General features: G+C 41.9%; 2 protein-coding genes and 2 non-coding genes across 10 annotated transcripts in view; 2 read left to right on the forward strand and 2 right to left on the reverse strand.

Annotated features, from left to right (window-relative positions):
- Positions 1 to 8,255, reverse strand: part of ERN1 (endoplasmic reticulum to nucleus signaling 1) — a 33,680-nt gene extending 25,425 nt beyond the window's left edge. Inside the window, exon 1 of one of the 3 annotated variants that reach the window (XM_051635024.1) lies at positions 8,023 to 8,255. Coding sequence is in view for 2 of the 3 variants with exons in the window: in XM_051635021.1 (XP_051490981.1) it covers positions 6,607 to 6,672 (66 nt within the window). In the remaining variant the exon portion in view is untranslated. Of the gene's footprint in view, positions 1 to 6,606; positions 6,771 to 7,911; positions 7,967 to 8,022 lie in introns of those variants that run through there. The other 2 variants (XM_051635023.1, XM_051635021.1) reach the window with 2 other exon arrangements.
- A 308-nt stretch (positions 8,256 to 8,563) lies between these two features.
- On the forward strand, positions 8,564 to 8,626 carry LOC127391975 (small nucleolar RNA SNORD104). The gene has a single exon (XR_007891155.1). It is a non-coding gene; the product is annotated as a small nucleolar RNA SNORD104 (small nucleolar RNA).
- A 205-nt stretch (positions 8,627 to 8,831) lies between these two features.
- Positions 8,832 to 8,968, forward strand: LOC127391976 (small nucleolar RNA SNORA50). The gene has a single exon (XR_007891156.1). It is a non-coding gene; the product is annotated as a small nucleolar RNA SNORA50 (small nucleolar RNA).
- Positions 8,969 to 9,646: 678 nt separating this feature from the next.
- The window catches only part of TEX2 (testis expressed 2), a 44,647-nt gene continuing 32,092 nt past the window's right edge, over positions 9,647 to 22,201 (reverse strand). For 4 of the 5 annotated variants that reach the window (XM_051634657.1, XM_051634656.1, XM_051634659.1 and 1 more), the window contains 5 exons: positions 18,944 to 19,076; positions 14,643 to 14,765; positions 12,516 to 12,725; positions 12,167 to 12,287; positions 9,647 to 11,687 (listed from right to left, as the gene is read on the reverse strand). In XM_051634657.1, coding sequence (XP_051490617.1) covers positions 11,565 to 11,687; positions 12,167 to 12,287; positions 12,516 to 12,725; positions 14,643 to 14,765; positions 18,944 to 19,076 — 710 coding nt within the window. In that variant the 3' untranslated portion in view covers positions 9,647 to 11,564. Of the gene's footprint in view, positions 11,688 to 12,166; positions 12,288 to 12,515; positions 12,726 to 14,642; positions 14,766 to 18,943; positions 19,077 to 22,201 lie in introns of those variants that run through there. The other variant, XM_051634660.1, reaches the window with a different exon arrangement.

Consider the following 22,201-nt stretch of genomic DNA (forward strand, 5'->3'; position numbering starts at 1 on the left):
CTAGGCTACTTCTTGCTCTCTGCACAAGTTTTTATCTTTTATCTTCTTATCTTACAGAATCAACATTCTCCACAAAGCATGTTCTCTTCCTGTCTTTTTATTGAGAAATGAAAAAAACTGTGTATCATTGTCACAGAAAATATGCCTGTAAATTAATGACCATGAGTATAGTTGGGTATCAAATATCACTAATATACAGTATATGGAACTCTTAGTGTAGATCTGTAGATCTAACATTTTTATATTTAACATCTGAGTATTTGTTGTGGCACCAAGGCTGTAGAAACTATGGATTTACATGTGAGCTCTGAAACTCTCATTAAAACATCAGTAACCAGTACTGGCCTTTGGATTACTGGAAGGCTGCTAGTACCTGGGATCAAATAGAAAGTACTAACGTGCAACAAGTTCCTCTGCAGCTTCTGTAGTCACAGGAGCAAAGGGACTTTTCTGAACATCCACCCTCCAGTTCACTTACAAGCTGAACACTAAAGACAGAAAATCAAAGCTGAAAACACTATTCACACAAATGAACACCTGAATGCTGCCCACAGGCAGAACGACCTAGAAACTCCTCAGATATGACTAAGATAATGAAATTACAACAGCTATTGTGGCTGTTTTTAAGCTTTTCAATGCAGTACCCTTGGTTTGGGGGAAGAAGTGCCACTCTGATCTACCATTCTTATGGTGCCTGTCACTCTGTGGTTACCAGGGAGATGTGAACTCTTCCTGGGACAGCAAGTGCTTATGGCAAAGCACCAAGGGGACAGAAGGGGACATCACTCTGAAAGGCTGTTTGGTCTAACACCTTCTCTTCAGAGGCGTCTGGGCCCACTTCTGCTCACCAAGGAGTGTCCCTGGGAGGGAAACCAGCACAGAGACTTTTGTTCACTGACAAAAGGAATGTGCCACAATCTTCCACTCACTCATACTTTTCAAAGCACATGATATAATGCAGTTGAGATTACCCAGCTGAGTAATACACTGATGCTGCTGAAGCTTATGACCTAAATTAAAAAAATAATGAGTCCATAGGCTTTGCAATGCAATACTGCTAATTAACTTTGACCGACACCTACAGTAGTCACTTGGAGACAGCTGGGGAGTTAGTATGTGAACAATGGGTTTTCTTTAAAATTGCATCAAACAGTAGGTGTAAAACTGAACCATTTATTTAAATAATTGTATGTATTTTATCCAATCAGAAATTTAAAAAAAAAAACACTTTGGCTTGAATTTATTAGTGAGCTTTATCAGTGGCTAGAAACTGTAGTATCAAGGTTACAAATACTCAATGGATTTTATTTTGAACACAAAAAGCCTTCTGATTAATTGATTAGTGGAATAATCAGAGCCTGGAATTAGCAGACTGTTATGAAAGCCTATGAACATTTTAAAAACTTGTATGCACAAGACAAACTTGTTTTCATTTTTGTGTGATGTAAGAGAATTTTCTAGCACAAAAGCATAATAAACTCAGTCCTGAGACAGACTGTAAATACCAGTATATACAGATATTGCCCTCCCTGCAGGAGTGGAGTCTCAACTGTTGTGAAGCCACACAAAATATTGAAATAGATGTTTTATTTCATACTGCAATTTTATTTCTGAGGAAATACAAAACTCCATAAAAGAAAAATATGGCAGGACATGAATCAGCTGAGCAAAAATAATTTAGTGAACAGAAAAAATAAGACTGGTTTGGGTCTTCTTTTATTCTACCTGAAATTGCAATCATGTTTATTTTAACAACTGCCCTCTTTGGAATTCAGCGAGAGCTTCAACTGCCTTGACAGTCTGTACTCACAGAAATCTTCCACCCCAACACTGATGTCAAGTCAAGGCTTTACAATACTTTGAAATTATTTCAGGTCTGATTTAGAATTAATGTAATTCAAAACATAATTTTAGTAACTTTCAAGCTCTCACTGATTTAAACTTTGACAAATGCTCTAAAGTGCTGACTGCGAATAATACATGACAAGCTAAAATTTGAGACTAAATAGAAAACAGCATTTTTAAGCTACAAGAGAAATATACTATCTAAAAGAATCGGCATTTTATGAATAGAAATGCACTTTATAGATACTCATCCCTAGCATATGAGTCTTCCCCTCAGTCCAGATCTACCACATCTTTAGATACAACGTTTTAAGAATCAAATTAACAAAATTACTCAAAACAATTCTGAAGGACCTAAGAACTCAAATGAAAGTCAGTGAAAGCTGTAGAACAAGTTCTGGTGCATTTGTGCTGGTTTATGGTAGAGTTCAGTGTCACAGATGATACTATCTTCATTCACTACAACATTTCAAATTTCTTTAAGGGTTAGCAGAGCAATGCCCTGTTTTGTTTTATCGTGTCAGAAGAAAACAGATCCCCGCAGGAGTAATTCCTTCTATTAATTTGTCTGCTTAAAACCAGTACTTTCAAAATGCGGGTCACCAAGTATGCCCAAATCCCACTGAAGTCAGTGGAAACAGCAGACAGAAAAAAAACCAGGCCATTCGGTTCCTTGAGGTTATCTTTCTGTCATCTAGAAATACATTTTGCTGTGGGGGTGATACCAGAGGAGGCTCTTAAGTATGAATAAAGAACAGGAAAGCACTTCAGAGAGACACTGGATGTATGATGGTGTGGTGCTGACTGAGAAGTGTTACTGATTTCACAGAAACAATTGACTGCTCCCTAGTAATCAGTGTTACCAGGTAATAATTTTATCTTTTTTGAGTCTCAAGCAGGAGCACATATGCACTGAACTTCATTTGTAAGGTCTGATGGAGGACAATGGATGGATGGTTTGCTAATTGTAATTTACAGCCTCATCATTTCTTTGGTAACGCCCGATTTGCCAAACAAAAAAGTCTACAAGATACATAATTACTCAAGGAAAAAATTCTACATTCCTCACTCCATAATTAGGTTAATATAACATCAGGCTGTACACATGCATTTTACTAAAGAACTACTAAAAAATAATTTCAGCTTTAACTGCACCAGACACTTTCCTCAAATAATAAAAGGCTTGTACCATAATTTATGCTACCAGAACCACAACTGGTAAACCAATAAGGATGCAAAGGAAAATATTTTTAAACATTAGCACACAATGCAATTAATTGGCATATTCACCACAGCCTATGATTCATTACGCTGGTTCTGACTGCTATCCTCTTATTACATTGCCAGGCTAGAGGCTAAAATTCATTATGCATAATAAAACCAGGCCATGAAGAAACTGCAAAATTCAGTAAACTACTAGGGGAAAGATTTTCAGCATAACCAATAATGAAGTTAATATATGAAAGCGAGTTGACAGAAAGTTAATCTTCTCTAGAAAGCTGAATCAAACATTCAGATCTCTTCATTTTAAACTAAATTTCAACATGTCTTTTTTAGCTATTTCTCCTCAACACTGTAACCTTGGTTCCAGTGACTTTTCATTCATATGCCCATTCATACTGCTAGAAGAAAAACTGAAAACTACAGGAGGCCCTTTCTAGCTGTCCTCTGACGTGACTGAACTTTGAGTGGTCCTCTACACCAAAAACTCCCAGCTAAGTTCTCAGACTTGGGTCTCTCTGTAAACCAAAATGGTTTACAATATTAACAAAAACACCAGCAACTCAAATGATTAGAAGGGCAGAGTTATACATACAGGAATTTACACTCCAGGACAGAGGTATGCAGGATAACTTTAGGTGTACAAACCAAGATTGCATTCCTTCCAAAAAAACCCCTAAGCCCTAATACACTATTTTTTGAGTGACCAAGGAGATCTGCAACTCCAATAAAACACATAGTTCTTGAAAACATCCTCTTTAAAGCCTTCTGCTGTCTCGCATAGGTTTTCCTGTCTCTCAGTTAACTGGCCCAAGACCTCAGGTTGAGATAAAGAAGAAAGGCCAGCTGGCTGAGGCTTGGGGTTTTCCCATGTCCAGAGCACCCCCCAGCTAACCACACTGAAACCACTCCCACTGGCTGCGGGAGGGAACAGACTTATCTTCTGAATACCAGTTTAATCCCAGGGAGGTTATTTTTGAGTTGCACTGACTCCATGTTAAAAAAGACACAGGCACAGTTTGCAATGTCCGAGTCTTACAAAACCAAGGTGTGTTTTTTTTCAGACCACAGAGAGCTGTAAATCAGGACTGTGTAACATTAATCGTAGAATCACAGAATCATTAAGGTTGGAAGGGACCTTAAAGATCACCGAGTTCCAACCCCCCTGCCATGAGCAGGGAACCCTACCACTAGACCAGGTTGCACAAAACCTCATCCAGCCTGACCTTTATTTATGGTGACTGGTTATTTCCTGACAGCTCTGCTGCATTGTATCTGAGATGCCACCCTTCTACAACATGTCTGCTAGGGCCATTCCAAGAGCCATACACTGCATCACCTAAATAACAAGAAACAGCATCTCATCTTAGAAAGAAAAGACAGGAAAGGAAGCCCTTGTATGAACCACATAACAAATTTTAGGAAAACAATTTTAAAGTTGGGATACAAAGAGCACATTTATCCAACAAAGAACACCCAGAGCAGAAGATCAACACCAGTAATCTTAAGAAGAATCTACAGAAAACACAATCTGCAAAATCTTTAAGCAATGTTTTTCACATTACCTCAACACTGAGATTGTATGCCAGTCTTTCATGGGAGTTTATTACTCAGGTGACATTAATTGTTCTAAATAAGCCTCCCAGTTAAATGGGTTAATCACAGGTGAAACAACTAATTTCACATAAATTAGAACCAGTTCTGAAAAGGGCCTTAAGTACAGAGCAGATTTCAACTTGGAGGTCACAGTGGGGACTAGAGCTGGCAGAGCAAAAAGATGAAGGTAAAGGCAGAGAAATAAAATGGAGAACCTAAGATCAGATACTGATCTGAGGTACGATGGCAGGGCAGGGAGAGCAAAAGGAAAGAGAAATCCAGAGAAAAAGGAGAATTCTACTGGAGCTCAAGTCTAGATTTTTGTGATTATGCAAGTAAAACTACACAGAATTTAGTAATAACTTGTTGGTTCAAAAGGTATTTCTATTATTTAAAAATAGTTCTTAGCATTCATATTGAGTACTATTTTTAAAACTTCTTGAGTTGCAAATCAGTGTTCTCCTTGTAAAATCTGAATATCAAACCTGTCAGGACCACAAAGAGATCACAGTCCAAAATTATAGTCCAAACAAAGACATTAGCACCCCTCAATAAAGATTTTAATGTAGATTTTGTTGACCCTCTGCATTTATTTATTTATTGTGGTTTCCTAATGAAGTAGCAACACTAGTTATGTTACACAGTTTCACGACTAAATGTGTTTCCTTTTAAAGAAGGGGAGTGGAGCTATTATACACCAGGTGAAAAACGAAGCCTTCAGCTTTGCTTAGACTGAAATATAACCTCATATATTACACCAGCACTTCCAGGTAACAATGAATAATCCATCAAAAACCATGACCTAAAACTTTCCTTTGCTACACTTCAATATAATGGAAACAGCAAATGCCAGCTGGCCTTTTGATGGTGAGATTTACAAAGAGGAATGCCTTTCAGAACAGAATTTTTAAAGACTTAGTTTTCCATCCCAGTACACACACAGCAGGCAGCACCCACTTTAAAGTAGACTGTTTAAAATTATTACCTCCATACAAATAATTTGCCGAGCATTCCACTTGCTTCAGTTTCAGTATTCCCTGTGCTTTTATTGCTCCACACAATAACTTATAACCAACCTGGTCATTTCTTAAGAGCTTTTGTAGGGCAGTGACTTGTGCAGTTTGTCTTTCACCTTTGAGGTTAGAATCGTAGCCTCTTTGGATACCACCGTGTGTACAGTTAGTGCTTGTATCTCTGCTCTGGAAACAGGATGATCAAAATGTCCTAAGACAGCATACGGGTGCATAACTAATGATTTGTATTTGGATATCAACAAATATACAATGGGGTTTGGGTTTCTTTTTGGTTGGGGGGGAGGTTGTTGGGTTTTTTAAAGAAAGACAGTAAGTCCCCCTACTTACGAAATTAGGAAGGGTCAGAACAAATATCTAGTGTATCTCACTAGTTCTTCTAGTCATCTACATAGCTTCAGCTTCCAAAAGTTGTGGTTTTGTTGTGGGCTTTTCTTCCAAAAGTCCTATTTTCATCAATTATTTTAATGGAAATTAACTGTGTATTTATTTTTCAAGGCTGGTTACATGTGCCTCCTGTTCCGGGGCGGCGTTGGGTGCAGCAGCAGGGCACAGAGGCAGGCACACAGCTGATGGGCTGGTCAATCAGGCCGGCGCGCTGCAGCCCCCCGCCGGGCACGGGCATTACCGACAGAACACGGGCCGTGCGTGTCTCGGCTTCGCAAACACCGACGCCAAAGTTTCGGCAAGGCAGGAGCCGACCGCGCCGCCCCGCTCCCCTCTCTGCGTCCGGGGGGCCCGGCCTGCACGGGACGAGGCTTCCCCTGGTGCTCCCCGCCTCGGCCGACCCGTGCCGACCCGTGCCCACCATCCCCAGCGCGGCCGCGCCGGGGGCACCGCCGCTGTCCCCGGCCTGCCCGTCCCACCCGCTAAGGCCCAGCGCGCCGGTGAGCCCGGGCCGCGCCCCGCTTACCGTGGGCCTCGGCAGGAGCAGCGGGAGCAGCAGCGGGAGCAGCGCGGCCCGGCGGAGCGGCCCCATGGCTGCGGGGCGCGGGGCGCGGCCCGTGTCCCGGCGCTGGCTGCCGCGCGCCCGGCCCGCTGTCCCCGCGCGGCGGGGGCGGGGCCGCCGCACCGCGTCACCCGGGCCTGCCCCGGGACCCCCTGCCGGGGCCTCGTTCTGCTGCCGGAGCCTCCCGGGTTGTGCCGGGGCCCGAGAGCCCCAGGCGTTTTAAACCGCGGGTGGAGGGACAGCGAGCGGGCTGCTGCCGCTTTTTAAAAAAACACTTTCTGCGTAAATTCAGAGCCTCCCTGCTCCAGCATCCCTCTGCCCCGTATCATTTCCCTATTGATTTTTCGCTCTCAAAACAGATCAGGCCAAATTTATCTGGCGTAGCTCCTGCTTTGGCAGTCACCGCTGACCCCCGCGTGCCTTGTGATGCCTTAAATAAATGCAAAAAAACCCCAAAAGAACATGCCTCTTTGAACCAAAAGCCAGGTCCAAGCTCCTCTGAACAGATAAACCCACAAATATCAAATCAAATGGAAGCAGCTTTAAAAAGAGGACAGTAAATTCACCCTACTTGGCAAAGGCCTAGCTTTCAGATGCCTATTTATATAACAAAGCCACTTTGTCCTTGCTACATACTGTTTGTTTTTTAATACTGATATCGCTAATGGGGCTGCAGGGCACACCGAGTACCCAGTTTGCAACATGCACATATCAAATCAGCTCTGGCAGCTCCCTCTTTTAATAATCGTGCCTTTGATTACATGGGCAGGAGACATAATTATGAACTAACCTGCAAGTCTGAATACATACAAACATCCCGGAGCTACAAACAAGACAGATTTCAGTTCTCTGGTACTGACAGGCGGGTTTCTTTAGGGTAGTCTTGCATTTTAAATATTCACACCACCTGAGAACAAGCAGACCGTCTACACAGGCGCCATGGCAACAGCACGCACCAGGACACACGCAGCCCTCTCACACAGCTACGGAAAGTCCTCCAAACCATACGGTGGCAGTCAGTGCGGGCTGCTGTGCCTGTGTAAAAAGCACAGGCGATGTTGTGCAAGAAGGCGGGGCCCCGGGCAGGGTGTTCATCGCCCCGCAGCCCCGGGCGGGGAGCGCCGGGGGGCACATCGGGGCCCAGCGGCCTCCCCCTGCCCCGGGACGCAAACCCTCGGGTGGAGCACGTCGCTGCCGTCCCTCCCTCCAGTCTGCAAGTTTGCTGCTATGGGTCTCATGAAAATCGGGCATCGTTACCTCAGTACATACCATTTTACTAGCTCTAAGCTGAACTTCACGCCATGCTACCTCAAGGGACTCTTTCAGTTGCACAAACACTACAGAAGCCGTTACCAAACTGCAGTGATTTAACACGAGTACCTCCAAGCAGCCTCACAGGTGGAAAAGCGTCGAAGGCGGGCTGAGGCGGCCGGAGGCCGGCCAGGGCCTAACGCGCGCTCCCCGGCAGCGCTCCTCAGGGAACCACCTGCAGCCAGGCAGCCCTGAGGGGCGAGCAGGGCCCAAACCTGGACATTGTTAATACTAAGCCCTGTCCTTAGCAAATGCTAGAGCAAGCTACTAAAGGAAAGAGTGGCGCGGTTGCTGAAAGGGCGAGGAAAGCCGCCAGCGCGGCAGGGGCGCGGGCCGGCCGGGCCCCTCAGCCCTGCCCGCGGCCGCCATCGCACGGCTCCCTCCTCGCGCGCGGCAGCCCCGCCCTCCCCTGCGCGCAACCGCCCACGCACCGTCACGTGCTCCCAGGTTTGAATCTTAGTGGACGAGACACGGAGGGGGCGGGGGCGCCGGTTGCTATATAAAGAGAGGCGAAGAGCAGCGCAGTCTTTTCGCTGGTCTCGGCGCAGAGGTGAGCGGGTCTAGCGGGATGAGCGGGCCTGGCGGGATGGGCGGGCGGGCTGGCCGGGCCGCTGTGATGTCTCTTGACACGTGTTAGACTGCTGACATGGATGAAGCAAACCTACTACTGAGCGCCCAAGATGCCGCTCAGCTCGCGGGGCGGCTTCTCCGTATCGCATCTGTAACCTTCCCTTTTCCCTCCGTGTCTTGCAGGGCCCCGTGCGGCGACCGGCGGGGAGCGGCCCGGTAAACAAAGCTGTGTGCAGCGGCCCGGTGAATAAAACTGTGTGCAGGCTGTGAAGGTGTCCGGCTGGTTCTTGAGCGCGCGTCCGCCCGTCCCGCACTGCCTTTGACCCGGCGGGGTGCCCTGCCCGCGGCGCCGCCGGTCAAGCTGCAGTGCTAGAGCGAAGCGCTTGTTCATAACTGGTGCTGCGCGGCCCGACCCGCGCAGCGCTTTTAAAAGCAAGTGACAGAGCCGGTGGCGGGGAGCCCTCCCTGCTGCCAGCCCGCAAAATGGCGCCGGAGCCCGACGGGGGGGGCGGCCGCGGAGGCGGTTCCTGCCGGGGGGGCGGGAGCTCCAACCGGGCCCGCGGCTGCCGTGCCTGGCGGGTGGTGATGGGAGACGGTGAAGCCAGCGGGAAAGGATCCCGTTACTCGTGCTCTCGGCTTGACCACGCAGCCTAGACCTGAAGTACATTCCAGGGTTCAGTTCGTGAAGGAAACGCCCAAGCAGTAAAAGTCCTGAGATTTGTAGAGTTTTCTATATGTAGAACAATCCATACTCCCGGTGATAAGAGGATTAGACATGAAAGAGCAGGAATAGTCTGGGAAGACAGAAGATGCCCAGGGTTTTGCCATCGAACCTACTACAGAAGGTGGCTGTGCCCCCTCTGTTCTGTAGTTCCTGGTAATCATTTCAAAGCAAGCGAAAAAAAACCGTTTTTGAGGTGTATCCCTCACGTGAATGCTAACTGTTGCAGTGAAATGTAGTTTCTCTTCACTAGACTAAATTCCTCCATTTAAGCTTTTCTTTTTAGAGCTAGAACAGCCTCAGCATTGGTTAACCCCAAAACCATCTGCCACAATATTTGAGGTTTTGAAACAACCTGCAGAAGACGGGCTAAGCACTATGTAGAAATAAGTTTTAATGGAATAGTTGAGATGGGATAAATTTATTTAATAAAACAAAGCAAGCAGGCTGTAGTTACCCACAGTTGATGAAGTGCAATATGACAATCTTGTGTAATAAGTCTAAATCTGTTTACACATTAGTGCATCTAGTCTTCTGACTTTTAGTTATTGCACATAGAAATTAAATCATACAAAAGACCTGCGCACAAGACATGCAGACTTCATGAAAGGCAATTAATGCCTACACAATCAGCAAACCCCAGAATATACACAGCCTGGAATGGTTGAGGAGGAGTTCAGGTAACAAATACAACCTACTAATATTTCAATTAAAGGTAACCAAAATAGGTGTTCAAATATAGAATTAATTTTAAATATATTAAATGTAGTTTTCTTTTGTTTCAGGCAAGGTGCTGTTTAAAAAACCTTCAATATAATAGCTTCATTTAGAGATGGTAAATCATCAAGTTACACATGGAAATTGATTTACATCAAATGTGACAACACAACATACAAAAAAGTTTTTTAAAAATTCTAAAAAAAAAAAAAAGGAAATCATGTTATAAAAGGAGAGCCAAAACTCACCTTCTGTGTAAACTGAAACGTTTTCTGACATCCATGAACAGTTGGCAACACTGAGTATCAGAAGAATATTACATGTGTTAAACAGTGGATATGTAGTGTTCAAACACGGAATTTACTGCATACCTTTAATCTTTAATCATACCAGATAGAAATAAAAGGCAGTTCCCCTCCCCCTCAGTTTTGGCCATTAATTAGCAGAAACAGTCTTAAATTACATCGCAATCAGCTTGAATAACTGCAAGGTTTGAATTCCTATTCCACAAAGTCCAAAAAAACCCAATGCATGAGGATCAAAGTCTTTCAGTCACAGCTGTCCTTACCAACATCAAGCTGTTTGATGTCTGGAGTTACAGGCTGCAATGCAAGAATTTGGTCCCATGCTTTGTGTGTAAACACAGTGAAATGGAAAAGACTCACAGCAACAAACTCCTATCAGAAAAACTCTTGGTGTGTTTCATGGTAGTAGCAAGAGGCTCTACACACGGTAGGGTAAGTACTTCTGGTGATGTGCAGTATTGACATTGTGTGTGTGCTCATGTCTGTATAAACATTCAGAATTAATGACCCAAGGTGATTGTTCCTCACTATAAGGCGGCTTGCTATGGTTTGGTCTCATGGCTTTACCAACTTTTTTTCTCCTCATGTATAAAAATCAGACAGTCCTACCTTCACTGATTACTAGTGTGTTTTATGGCTACTTGCTTCCCCCCCCCCCAAAAAAAAAAAGCACAAGTTCTGTATGAAAAAAGTAATATGAATATACCACACTGAATCACAACATGACCTATACACCCCATTTACATTCTTTTATCCTGAAAGCATTTCATATTTCAATTGCTTGACACAAGCTATTGACTGCAGAAGTGAAAGAACATAAAACAGTTCATTCTACACCTCCAACTGCCTGAGAAAGAAAAATATTCTTCCAGTTTTATAAATTCCTTCCTTATTTAGGATTTTTTTTCCATTTGGCACGCAGTTCCTTTGCTGCCAAACAACCTTTCAATGCTTTAACACACATTAACATAGCATGAAAACAGGCTGAACAAAAGGTGCGTCCTTGTTCTACTACAGTTAGGTTTCTCCTCCCTCCCCCAAAGAACAGGTCGTCTCAGCCTCCACGTTAAACTCCTGCTGGCAGCCAGTACAGAAATAAATCAACAGCTTAATGGAATAAAACTTCATGGAGCTGAAGGACACAGGAACAGTAACCAGGCAAGTGAGCACAAAGGTATGGTTATAGGCAGTCCTTGGTGGGGGGAAGTGGCACGAGTTAAGGATAAGAACTACAGCACAGTTTATAAAACCATGAGAATCACTTTTATAATACTGTAAACTGCAAGAGTCTTCACATGTCATGGTTGATCAGAGGCCTCCGTGATCAGATCTCTAGGAGGGCACGTAGAGGAGCGGGGATCCATGGCTGAGTGCATTAAAGGAATATAAACATCATCCATGTTTGGCATGACAAAGATTTTCTGTGAAGAAGATGCAATTAAATCAAGTTACATTTCATATGCCACTTGAAACCTTAGGTTTTTCATTTGTTTAGTTAAAAAATGCTACAAACTTCCAGCCATTCAGTTATGTTACACTTGTAGATGCTGATCAGAAATACAAGGATTTCTGCACTTTCCATTAAATTGAGGTAGCATTACAGGAAACATTCCAACTTTTCTTAACTCTAAGTTTCTCAGCTCTTACCCATATGCTTCAAACTGTACTTTTAATAAAATAAGCATCTTTCATTTCTGGTTGATTATACAGGTTAGGGTTTAGAATGAAGCTGGTCAGTAAACCTGATGGATGAGACCATCTCAGAAGTCAGTTTTGGCTGAATTTTTAACGTGCTTTTCCACTGCACTGGACGATGCCAACCGGCCTTGAACGAAATAGGAAACTCATCCCTCTAAACCAAAGCTATCATTTCTGAAATGAAAATGTAAAGGAAACGCACCTGAAACTCTTGTTCTAGTTTCCTCTCTATCCAGTCAGTCACATGAACCAGAGTCACTTCTCTCTCACCAAGTTTTGGCCGAGCTTTTAGCTCCAGGTAGGGAGGGCTTTGAAAGCCATACCTAGGAGGGCACAAAGAACAGGTGGTGTTATCAACACTGCAACAAAGCACATTCTTAAATGTGTTAACTGTGCATCTCCCCTTAACAGCAGTTCCTGCCTCATTTACAACTATTTTGTATTGCTCCCCTTCCAGAACCCATTTCAGCTGCACTGCACCTTCTGAGTTGCAATCCCTCAGGGCAGCACACACCTGGATCACTGCCCGGTCTGCAGCAAGTCCCTCTTACCATATTCTGTCAGTAGGTGGAGGTGGAATGTTAATTACTAAAGTTCCTCTGCACTCCTGTACTTCAACTGTCAGCAGCAATGGAGTATTAGAGACTTCTTCAATCTTCTTCTTAATAAACTCAGTTTCTGTTGCTTTCTGAAAGTATTTTGACTTAGTAATTTTATCCACAAGTCTCATGATCTTACTTGTCCGATGTCCTCCAACATACCTTTGATAGAGAACAGAAAAAAGGACACATCAAGGTAATTTTCTTAAACCTATTGTTTGCTAAGATATCCCTGTTATATCATTAGAATTTTTAATGTGAAAATTCTGAACAAATAGATATTCACATATCCAAGCAGTACCTACCAGAGCCAGCACACAGGAGCCATATTCTGCCAGCTATCAGGTGTCTGGCATAAAGTCTGTCCAGTCTGGACTCTGCCTCCCAGGTGGCACTGGACATGCAGCTTTTTGGTTTTTTTAATTGCAAATGCATTTACATAATTTATCTTGTCTATTACCATTTCAAGAAAATTGTCAGGACATCAAAACATCAGCATATAAGGCCCAACCATCCTGTCTAATCTATTTCACAGTGTGTGTCAAACAAAAAGGCTTTATTTTAAGGTAATTGTAGCATTTATCACAAGTATAGAGGCATTGAAAAATAAAAGGAAGAAAATTTTGGCAGTGGGTGGAATTATATTCCAAAAATGGTTAACTATGTCTGCAAAAAGAGGCTGCTTTTCCTGGCAATTGTGTCAGACAGCATCCTACCTTTTAAAATAGATGCTTTAAGGACTCAATGTCTTCCCTGTCCCATGTCAGAAATACACACCCTAAGAACATATTTGGCATTTTCCACACACTATGTTATACTTAATTGTGGCTCTTGACGATACGTGGCTGAGTGCCTTGCTAAGGAAATTACTTTTTCCTATCCTGCAAAAAATAAAATCATTCTTAGACAGACTTTTACTTTTTTTTTCCTTAGCACAACATAAGAAACTCCTGAGTTGATATAAAAGCAATTCATTAATTTCCACTTTTTTATTTTACACTAGCTATATTGTTATCTAGAGAAAGCAGTTATTCTCTTATCAGATTCTGTAGTGGTAGTAATGCAGTGAAAGGAAATTCAGTATTTTCCTTTAAAATTCTTTGTTCTCCCTCACTGTACTTTTGATAAAGAGTTCTTTATACAATCTATATATTTTTTAAAGCTGTTAAATGCATCTACTGAAATAATTCCAACAATTCTTCACATTGTTCTCAAAAGGCTTTAGGAGTAAAACTGTAAGGAAACCTCCCTGGAATATTTTGAAAATGTCATGGAGTCTTGGTATATTCAGGGTAACATCACAGACATTCAGATGTAGGCAACATGTAATTGAGACATTTCAGGCTTCCTCATTGAATGGTAGAATTTCAATCAGATCCAGAAAGCAAAAAAATTAAATACATAAAATTCAGAACAGCAGCCAAAACAAGGAGGATGTGGCAAAACTGACGTTAGAATATTTTCTTTGAAATTCTTGCACAGCATCAGAGGGCAGTGTTGCACAGCCCAGACACTCAGGGCCCTTCAAGGGGAAAGGAAAAAAAAAAACAACACACCACAAAACCCTCAGCAAGAAAGCTAGGCTTGAATAACAGTTTTTTCTTAAAAGAGGAATGCGCTGGAAGTCAGGGATCAGCAGGATCAGCACGGGTATAATGGGCAGTGTTTCCAGTTCACACACAAAATCCTGTTCTTGGCTCTGCTACTAGGGAAGACACGGTGGGAAAGGTCCCCATCGGTTCTCTGGCCCAAAGACTTGGCTCCCTCTATCATCTAATAGTGAAGGAATTAAGGAGGTGTTAAATGGAGAAGTGCTGTCTGGAGAACAATGCTCCCAGCACGGTAAAACACTCAGCAGAGCAGCTTCCTTTCAGCTGGTAGTACATGGCCTGATTGCTGCTCTCTGCTCTAGAAACGAGTGAGCTGTGTTCTGTGTTTGCTTAATTGCTTGGATGTTCTCACACCGAGTCCTGTGTGACAATGAGCATTAGAGGACTGGAACAAAATACCAGTTACATTAAATCTGGAGATGGGGGTGGGGGGAGGGAAGGATTAGCAAACACCGTGTAGACAGCTCACCCTTCTGCTCCTGGAGGCACCTGCTTCTCTCCTGCCAATTCAGGAGGATCATCCTCCTCTGAAGACCCAGCGCTGGAGGATTCCTCATCGCTGTCTGCAAGACAATACGCCCTTGGCCTGAAACTGAAACAATGCAATTTCCAGGTCAAAGGTAATATTCTTAAATAGCTATTCAACATGCACAGCTTGGGCTGACACTACATCTACTTGTATTGATGTCTCTGAAATGTCCCCCTCTCTTTTTGTTTTTACAAACTCCATTTAAAAGAACAAAACTGAAACCACTTTGAAACCAGTCTGTCAGAACGAACTTCAACAAAATGCGTTCCCCAGTGGAATGTAACCTGCATAATAGAGGATGGCAGGTGAATTGCTATTCTACATATTCAAATGTGAAGACGATTCAAAACACATTTAAAAGCATCTCTGTTGCTGCTCGTGGCTTTCCATGAAAGGAGAGCAGCATGTAGGCTGGACAGGTCTTTTTGTTTGCTTTCAAAACTCTTACAAAGCCACCCTTTTAAATTGAAATGTAAGGACGTGTGATTCTGTCTTGCACTGAAAGCAAACAAACATCATCTACCAGCTGAATCCCCAAATCCCTTGGAGATGTTAACTGAGGTGCTAACATACACAGCTTATCTTTACAAGACATATACCTTATCTTCACAGCACTTTTAACCCCAAGTCAATAAATTCCATGTTGTCTGCTCACACACACATGCAGTTTTTGCAGCCCACACGTTGCCAGCAATGGCAACACGTGCAAAGCACAAGAGAATGATCTTTGTAATCTGCCTCCACCAGGAAATGCACAATGCTCACACTGGCAGAGCCAAGTTGTCTCCAGCAAGTGATTCCCCTTCCTGTAGCTACAGAGTGTGTCATCACTTGCCACTTTCATAAAGAAAGAAGGTAATTTTCTTAACAGAAGAAGTCTAACATAACCCCAGGAAGTGGTATTTCTTAGATGTTTTGCAAAGATACTTTTGTTCTGTACAAATCTAAGTTGTAATCTCCCTTTAGTATCTCTGCTGGAAATATTCCTTTTCCTACTATATTTGTAGAGAAATTGACCTTTAGGCTTGTGAATTTTTAAGCCTCTGACACCGTGAATTATGTTTCCAGGATATAAGGTCTTGTTTTGTTTTCTCTGAAGAGAAACCAAGAAAGAGTAAAGCAAAGAATGTCACGGGGAGAAGAGGAGAAAATGTAAAGTAATAAAATCAAACAAGTGCTGCTCTGAGGGTACAAAATATCACACAGTAATAACTAATTCCTGGACTTCAGTTATGAAAGAATTTCTGTACACAATCACAGGAAAAATTTCAAATCTTTTAAACGGATTAAAACTAGGGAAGGTTACAGTAAATACACTTCAGTATTAACAGACCTCTGCTGAATGAAAGAGCTTGAAATAGTTACGCAACACTGGCTTCAAAAACACAAGCTTTTAGCCCTAAGGACTATACCCAGGACTTAATATTCTACAGTTTGTTCAGAATACAGCTTATTCCTGTGCTTTCTGTGTGTGCTCTCATAAATTTATTTTAAGGATTTAATAACCTCACCCAGGGCATGGACTGAGGGTACTATCTGTTATTCTGTACAGAGCACAAACTGTTAGTTGCTGCATGAAGTCCTAAAGAAAAAGAACAGTCCAAGCACAGCTCACAGCACTCCTTCCTAACTGCCTGTTTAACAACTGGAGCAGTGACACCATAACCTCTCTACACTGAAGAATTTGTTACCCAGGCTATGGAATCAGAACTCTAAATCTCTTCTTCTAACCCAGAGATGCATTTCTCACTGCAGCAGAGGGAAAGGGCACATTGAACTGAACCACCTCCCCGAAGACCTCAGGAGTGGTGGGTGGTTCATGTAACTGGCCCCGGAGCTGTTTCTCAGATAAGTTCACATTTCTAGGTCAAACTACACATTTTCTACCTGGGTGTGACCTCACTTCACTTCCCTGCACATGTCACACCACCCGAAGTATGCCCAGTGCATTTTCAAAGCTCTCAAAGGCGTTACCTTCTTTCTTACAAGAAGGTGTTTCACTTGCCTGGGTTACAGGCAAACCCTGCGGGTTAATGCAGGATTTCCTTGCATTAGACAAAGCAACAGTAACAAGCTTGAGAGAGATTCCAGGGGATCTCAATGTACAATGGACCATTTATATGACACAAACATTGGCACAAAACCACTCTGGAGCTACAGTATTGTCCCTGAGCAGATTGTATTTTATGAATTGCCGTTTGTCAGTTTGTTTTTACGTGGTACAACACAGCAAAAAGCACTGACGGGGTAAGAAACTGTGGTGACTTTGGGTTAGCCTGCCTTCATTTGCCTCACCACTGGTGCGGCAGAACTGCTACCATAATAATTTTATCAAATTGGCAATTAAATAGTATTCCACCCTTGCTGAGAGCTGTGTTTTGCTGAGAGTGCATGCAGGACAGCATTATCAAACTGCAGAACTGCACACTTCAGTTCTATTTCAAACAGTGAGGCAGCAGCAATAACAGAATGGACTGCAACCCTGAACCATCCGTCTTGGTTTACACTGACAGTATCCAAGGACAGTTAAAACTCAGTGCTGTTTCTCCACCCTCCTCTTTCTGGATGAGTAGATGCCTTTCTTACATCCCTTTGTGGTGACTGCATCTGAAGAGGTGGTTTGTTCTAGGCTCTTGAGGGACAGAAATGACTGCAAGCAACCAACAGACATCCCTGACAGACAATGTGATTGTGGACGCAAACACATGCAGAATAGTTTGATTTGTTACAACTATTGTCAACAGGCAATTAAAAAAGCCAGTAAAATTAACACAATGGAAAGTATACAGGAGAATCAAACTGTTTTGTACTTATCAGAGTCTTTGTTCATAATATAACTGTAAATGCTCATAATGTTTGTAATATCCACTGTATTTAAGGAGGAAAAAAAAAAAAAGGCAACCAAGTAACCAAATAAAACCTCATTCAAACTAGAATACATGAGACTGCTCTTTATGTAAAGCTGGCACAGAACCTGGCCCTGTCACAGCCATGTGCAGGGAACAGTGCAGTTAATGGCTGTACCTGCAAGCCATTGGTTGCTTAGCTACAGACATTTGCGTTGCTGGGGGCCTGGTGCTCAGCTCGAATCAAGCTGGTTTTTAAATATTAAATCAATGTATTCACTAATTATTTCTGAGGTTGTTTTTCCACTAGACAGATATAAAAATACACAAAGGAAAACCTGAAGGGATGGGGAAGAAAAGCAAGAATTCGATTTGTACAGAGATTTCCTTCTTGATCCTCCATTTTTTGAGAAGACAAGTTTTTTCAAAATTCACACCTACCCATTATACTGATGTCAATTCAGAAATAAATATTTCAGGCAGTGAAAACGAGATTCTAGGTCGATTTTAAATCCTCTGAATTTCTACTAGCGTATGAGATCATTCAGCCATTAGTTTTTCCACATTTATCTTCTTGCCATGACTGCACTGTAATGTGGTGCTGCTCTAAGTATTACTTCAACATACCTCAGAATAAATGGTCAGAGCCACAGCAGGTGCATAGAAAGCACCTAGTATCTTAATACTGAACATTCTGTTCTTATCTAAACAAATGGCCAGATATAGAGAATATTTTCTTGATTTGTTGGCAGTGGTTGTACACTAAATCAGAGACCACCTACTGTCCAGGGACTGCAGGTTCCTGGAGTACACAGAGAATACAGCACAAAGAGAATCAACACCCCACAGCTCACAGGATGGATATTTGACAGGTGTCACTCACTGGGGTAATACAAATGGGCAGACTGATGAAATTCAAATAACATCATAAAAATGAGAGGGAAAGCACAAATAGAAGTCAGGTAAGTTACAGGTAAGAATGTGTTTCTTCTAATCTGTTCATCCATAAGGTATTTCACTTAAAGACACAGCAGGTAAATAATAGCGGGCTATGAGAACTGGAGACAAGATTAGGGGTGTGATTATTCCCATGATGCAATAAAGCTATTGAAAAAGCCTTTACATGACAATTACAACCTTTTTTTCTTCCAGGGCTGGTCCCTATTACATGGTTTATCTGCTGTAGCAGCATGGTACCAACATCTGCCTCCAATGTTCAAGTCTTACCATACAGGACCCCAAATGAAACACAAGACAAAACCAAATCTTAGTCACCCAACATTTTAAAATCCTATTAAAATATATATTTAGAAAATGATTGTACTACAAAAGCCTCTTACTATGACAATTACCAGTGGTGTAATGTCCTTTGATTCTACCACTGCAACACCTTACCCTTCTTTGCCAATCTCTCCAACTTTCAGCGCTTCCCCAAGTGGTTCTTTACCAAGTTTGGTCAAGTTCATCTTGGTCTCTAGGGTCATCAGAAAAGATCCATTATAGGACATTTCCAAATCAACCCAAAGCCCTAAAATTAAAAACAACAACAAAGATGTCACTTTAAGAACAGTCACAACCACTTTATTTTCCTGTCAAGCCAAAACTCATTTTAAAAAGTCTCTATCACTTTTTCCAAAGAGAAAACCTGCTTCTTGTCAGCTGATGATGTTGTTAGCTCACAGCAATGAAAAGCTTATCAAAGCAAGTTTACTGTTCTCATTAAGCTTATGGGACAAAGCTGAATGTTCAGGTATAAACCAGAACTCACAACAAACAGGGTGATTACTTAGAACAATTGTAGATGTCTAGTATTAAGGTAAATCTTTATTGCCTGAGCAGACTATTCACTTCCTGCAATCATCAGAATAATTGTCTTGGGAATAACTGAAAGATTAGGTCCTGCCTCTTAAGTGACACCCTCCAGTCCCATCAATTAAAAAAGCTGTAGGGTATTTGTGATCCAGAGATCAGAAGTCAGATGCCACTAAGCATAGATTATGTATCTTTTCCAGACATGGCAGCTGCACACAGGATACCCTACCAGTATCTGGCACATCAACCCCTTAATGCATTCTACTTTTATTTACTTATTTGCAAGAAATTAACAGTAACTACACTTTGGATTTGACTGATCTAGAAATAAAACTTTTTGTTTGTTTGTTTCAGTTAAAGAACACCAGTTTTATTTACTGCAAAAAGAAAAATCACAAGAATGGCATTGTCCCCACTCCCACCCATTTATAGCAACAAAAACACACACAGCTCCCAAAGACCAGGGGCACTGATCCACAAGGATATTACACGTCAGAAGCAGAACTGAAGGCAAGAAGTTTCTTTACTAACCCAAATTCTTTTCCATCACAAACCACCAGGAATCAAACACAAGCCTAAGTAGGTTTGTTACTATAGCCAAGCAGGACGAAGATCTGAAACTAGAAAACAGCTCGAGGGACCTTTTGGGTAACCAAGGAGCCAGCATGCTTCAAACACCAATGCTGTTTTAACAGCAGATCACATTCTGCAAATGTTGCCATTACTGAAAGGGAAAACTCCTTCTGGCCAGAAAATGTTGATATGCATTTTCTGGAGTGAAAAAGGGAGGGAGGGGAGAAAAAGAGGGTGGAGAGCTGGGCAGATGGTACAATTTTTTCAGAGTTATCTGGTTCCCTAGCCTTTACAGTATATACTACAGCATATGCTGTAACTCAGACAGGCCTGTATTGACAGAAACAAGGTGGGTTTTTTTCCTCCTAACATTGTTAACAAATTTAGGTACTTAGATGAGCCATATAATTTAAAAAAAATTTCCTTGTAATCTCTGCTAAAAAGTATGGATGAAACAAAGTGCATCACAATAAGCAATTGCATTTGAAGCCTTGGGAAAAGCTATCTCAAATGACTGTCTCAAACATTTTAGTTTGTTGTGTTTTTTTTAAGTGCACATTTTGGATACTGGCCTGAAGTGTCAGGATGTTATTTTTCTCACTGGTGGTTTATTCATAGGTCAGCTTACCAAGAAATACATTTATCCTTAAGAAAACAAGCATTTCCAGTTATCATCCCCTCATTTATTTACATCCTTTAAAGTACAAAAGCAAAGCAAATTATTAATTACTCACTGCAAACCCTTAAAACCTCAGATACTAAGAGTTCACATGTCATTTGAACATGAAAGAATTTACAAGGATTACAAATTCTACCATAAATGTTTGCTTGTCAGAGTTTAACTGAAAAAGAAACTGAAGAAGTTAATTGTTCTCATTGGTGTTGTTGGCAATTAATTGAAGCCAGGTGTTCAGCAGTCTCCTAAATCTCATGACTCAGAACTAGAGTCTTTGGTTATAACTAAAGTTATGAGAACCTAGAAAGGAATTCAAAAAAATGTTTAAATCTAGGCAAAAGGAAACACACTGACAAGAACCCCAAAGTGTATGTTAGTTTAGAAAGAAACCACAAAACCCCCTGGCAAGCATCATACACAAAATTATTTTTAAAAAGTTTTCACTTTGTTTTCTTTAAGTCAAAATTTCTACCAATGGTGAAGTCACTTTGCAACTGGGCACACCAGAGGATAGGATCAGTACCACGGAGAAGCCACTGTCCCATGCAGGAAGCAGATGACAAGCAGCAGCAACATATTTTAGTTCCCCAGATGCTGATTCCACATGAGCTTATTCCATCTATTCAATTTTTGTTTCTCTTCATGACAGTTTCGGTTCCTCATGATGACAGAACAGTTTGCTTTTTTCAAACAACTTTGTTTAGAAAGCTCAGTGGAAAACCTACTTTCAAGAAGTTGAGGGCAAAGCACCCAGTGTTTTATCTGTTTTGGCTTTTCCCCAAAGAGTTGCACATCCCAGGTGAGCAAGGGCAAACAACAGCATTTGGATACAACAGGCAGCACTGGTTAATGTTAGGTATGTCCAAGAGAATTTTAATAATTTCCCAAAGTCTGTTTTTTTCAGTTTCACAAGGGAAAGGTTAGAGCCAACTTCCTCATGCTTTTAGTCATTGATTTGAATGCCACAACATTTTTAATACAAGTGACAAAGTTTGTTTATTTCCTGCTCAATTTTATGCATTGAGTATTCTTGCAAAGGTCTGATGCTAACTGATCATCTGAGGCAGAGAAAAGCACTGTAATAGGAGTGGCAGACAAATGAGTCTTACATGAAAACTACCATTGAATAAACCTTAAATAGACCAGGTCCAGACTATATATAATACGAGCAAAGACAAAGCCTAAATTGCTTTTGAGCAGAAACTGGCTCATCATCTGATACTATGCACAGGAGACTTCTACCTCACTACCCATTTATTGGTTTTTAACATAATCTACAGCTGATTTTGATACCTTCATCTAAAAATTGAAAGAGCAGTTTAAAACAGAAATAAGTTGTTTGCCATGCAATGCATAGCTGCACCACAACAGGGCCTCCAAGGAAATATTTCCCTTTAGGCCAATTAGAAACTTCTCCACCTTGAGTTAATTAATTCTCTTTCACTTCTCCAGCCCAGTGTAACAAAATGGTAACTACAGGAGAGAATGGTGTGAGAGGATACAAGAAACCCTTAATAAACTCAGAAAAAAATTAAAATTAAAAACTGCTCTGATTAAGTATCTTAGAAGAAGGGTGGCACCTACCTCTCCTC

This window comes from Apus apus, chromosome 17 (assembly GCF_020740795.1).
Source record: "Apus apus isolate bApuApu2 chromosome 17, bApuApu2.pri.cur, whole genome shotgun sequence".
In the NCBI taxonomy this organism is placed as follows: Eukaryota; Metazoa; Chordata; class Aves; order Apodiformes; family Apodidae; genus Apus; species Apus apus.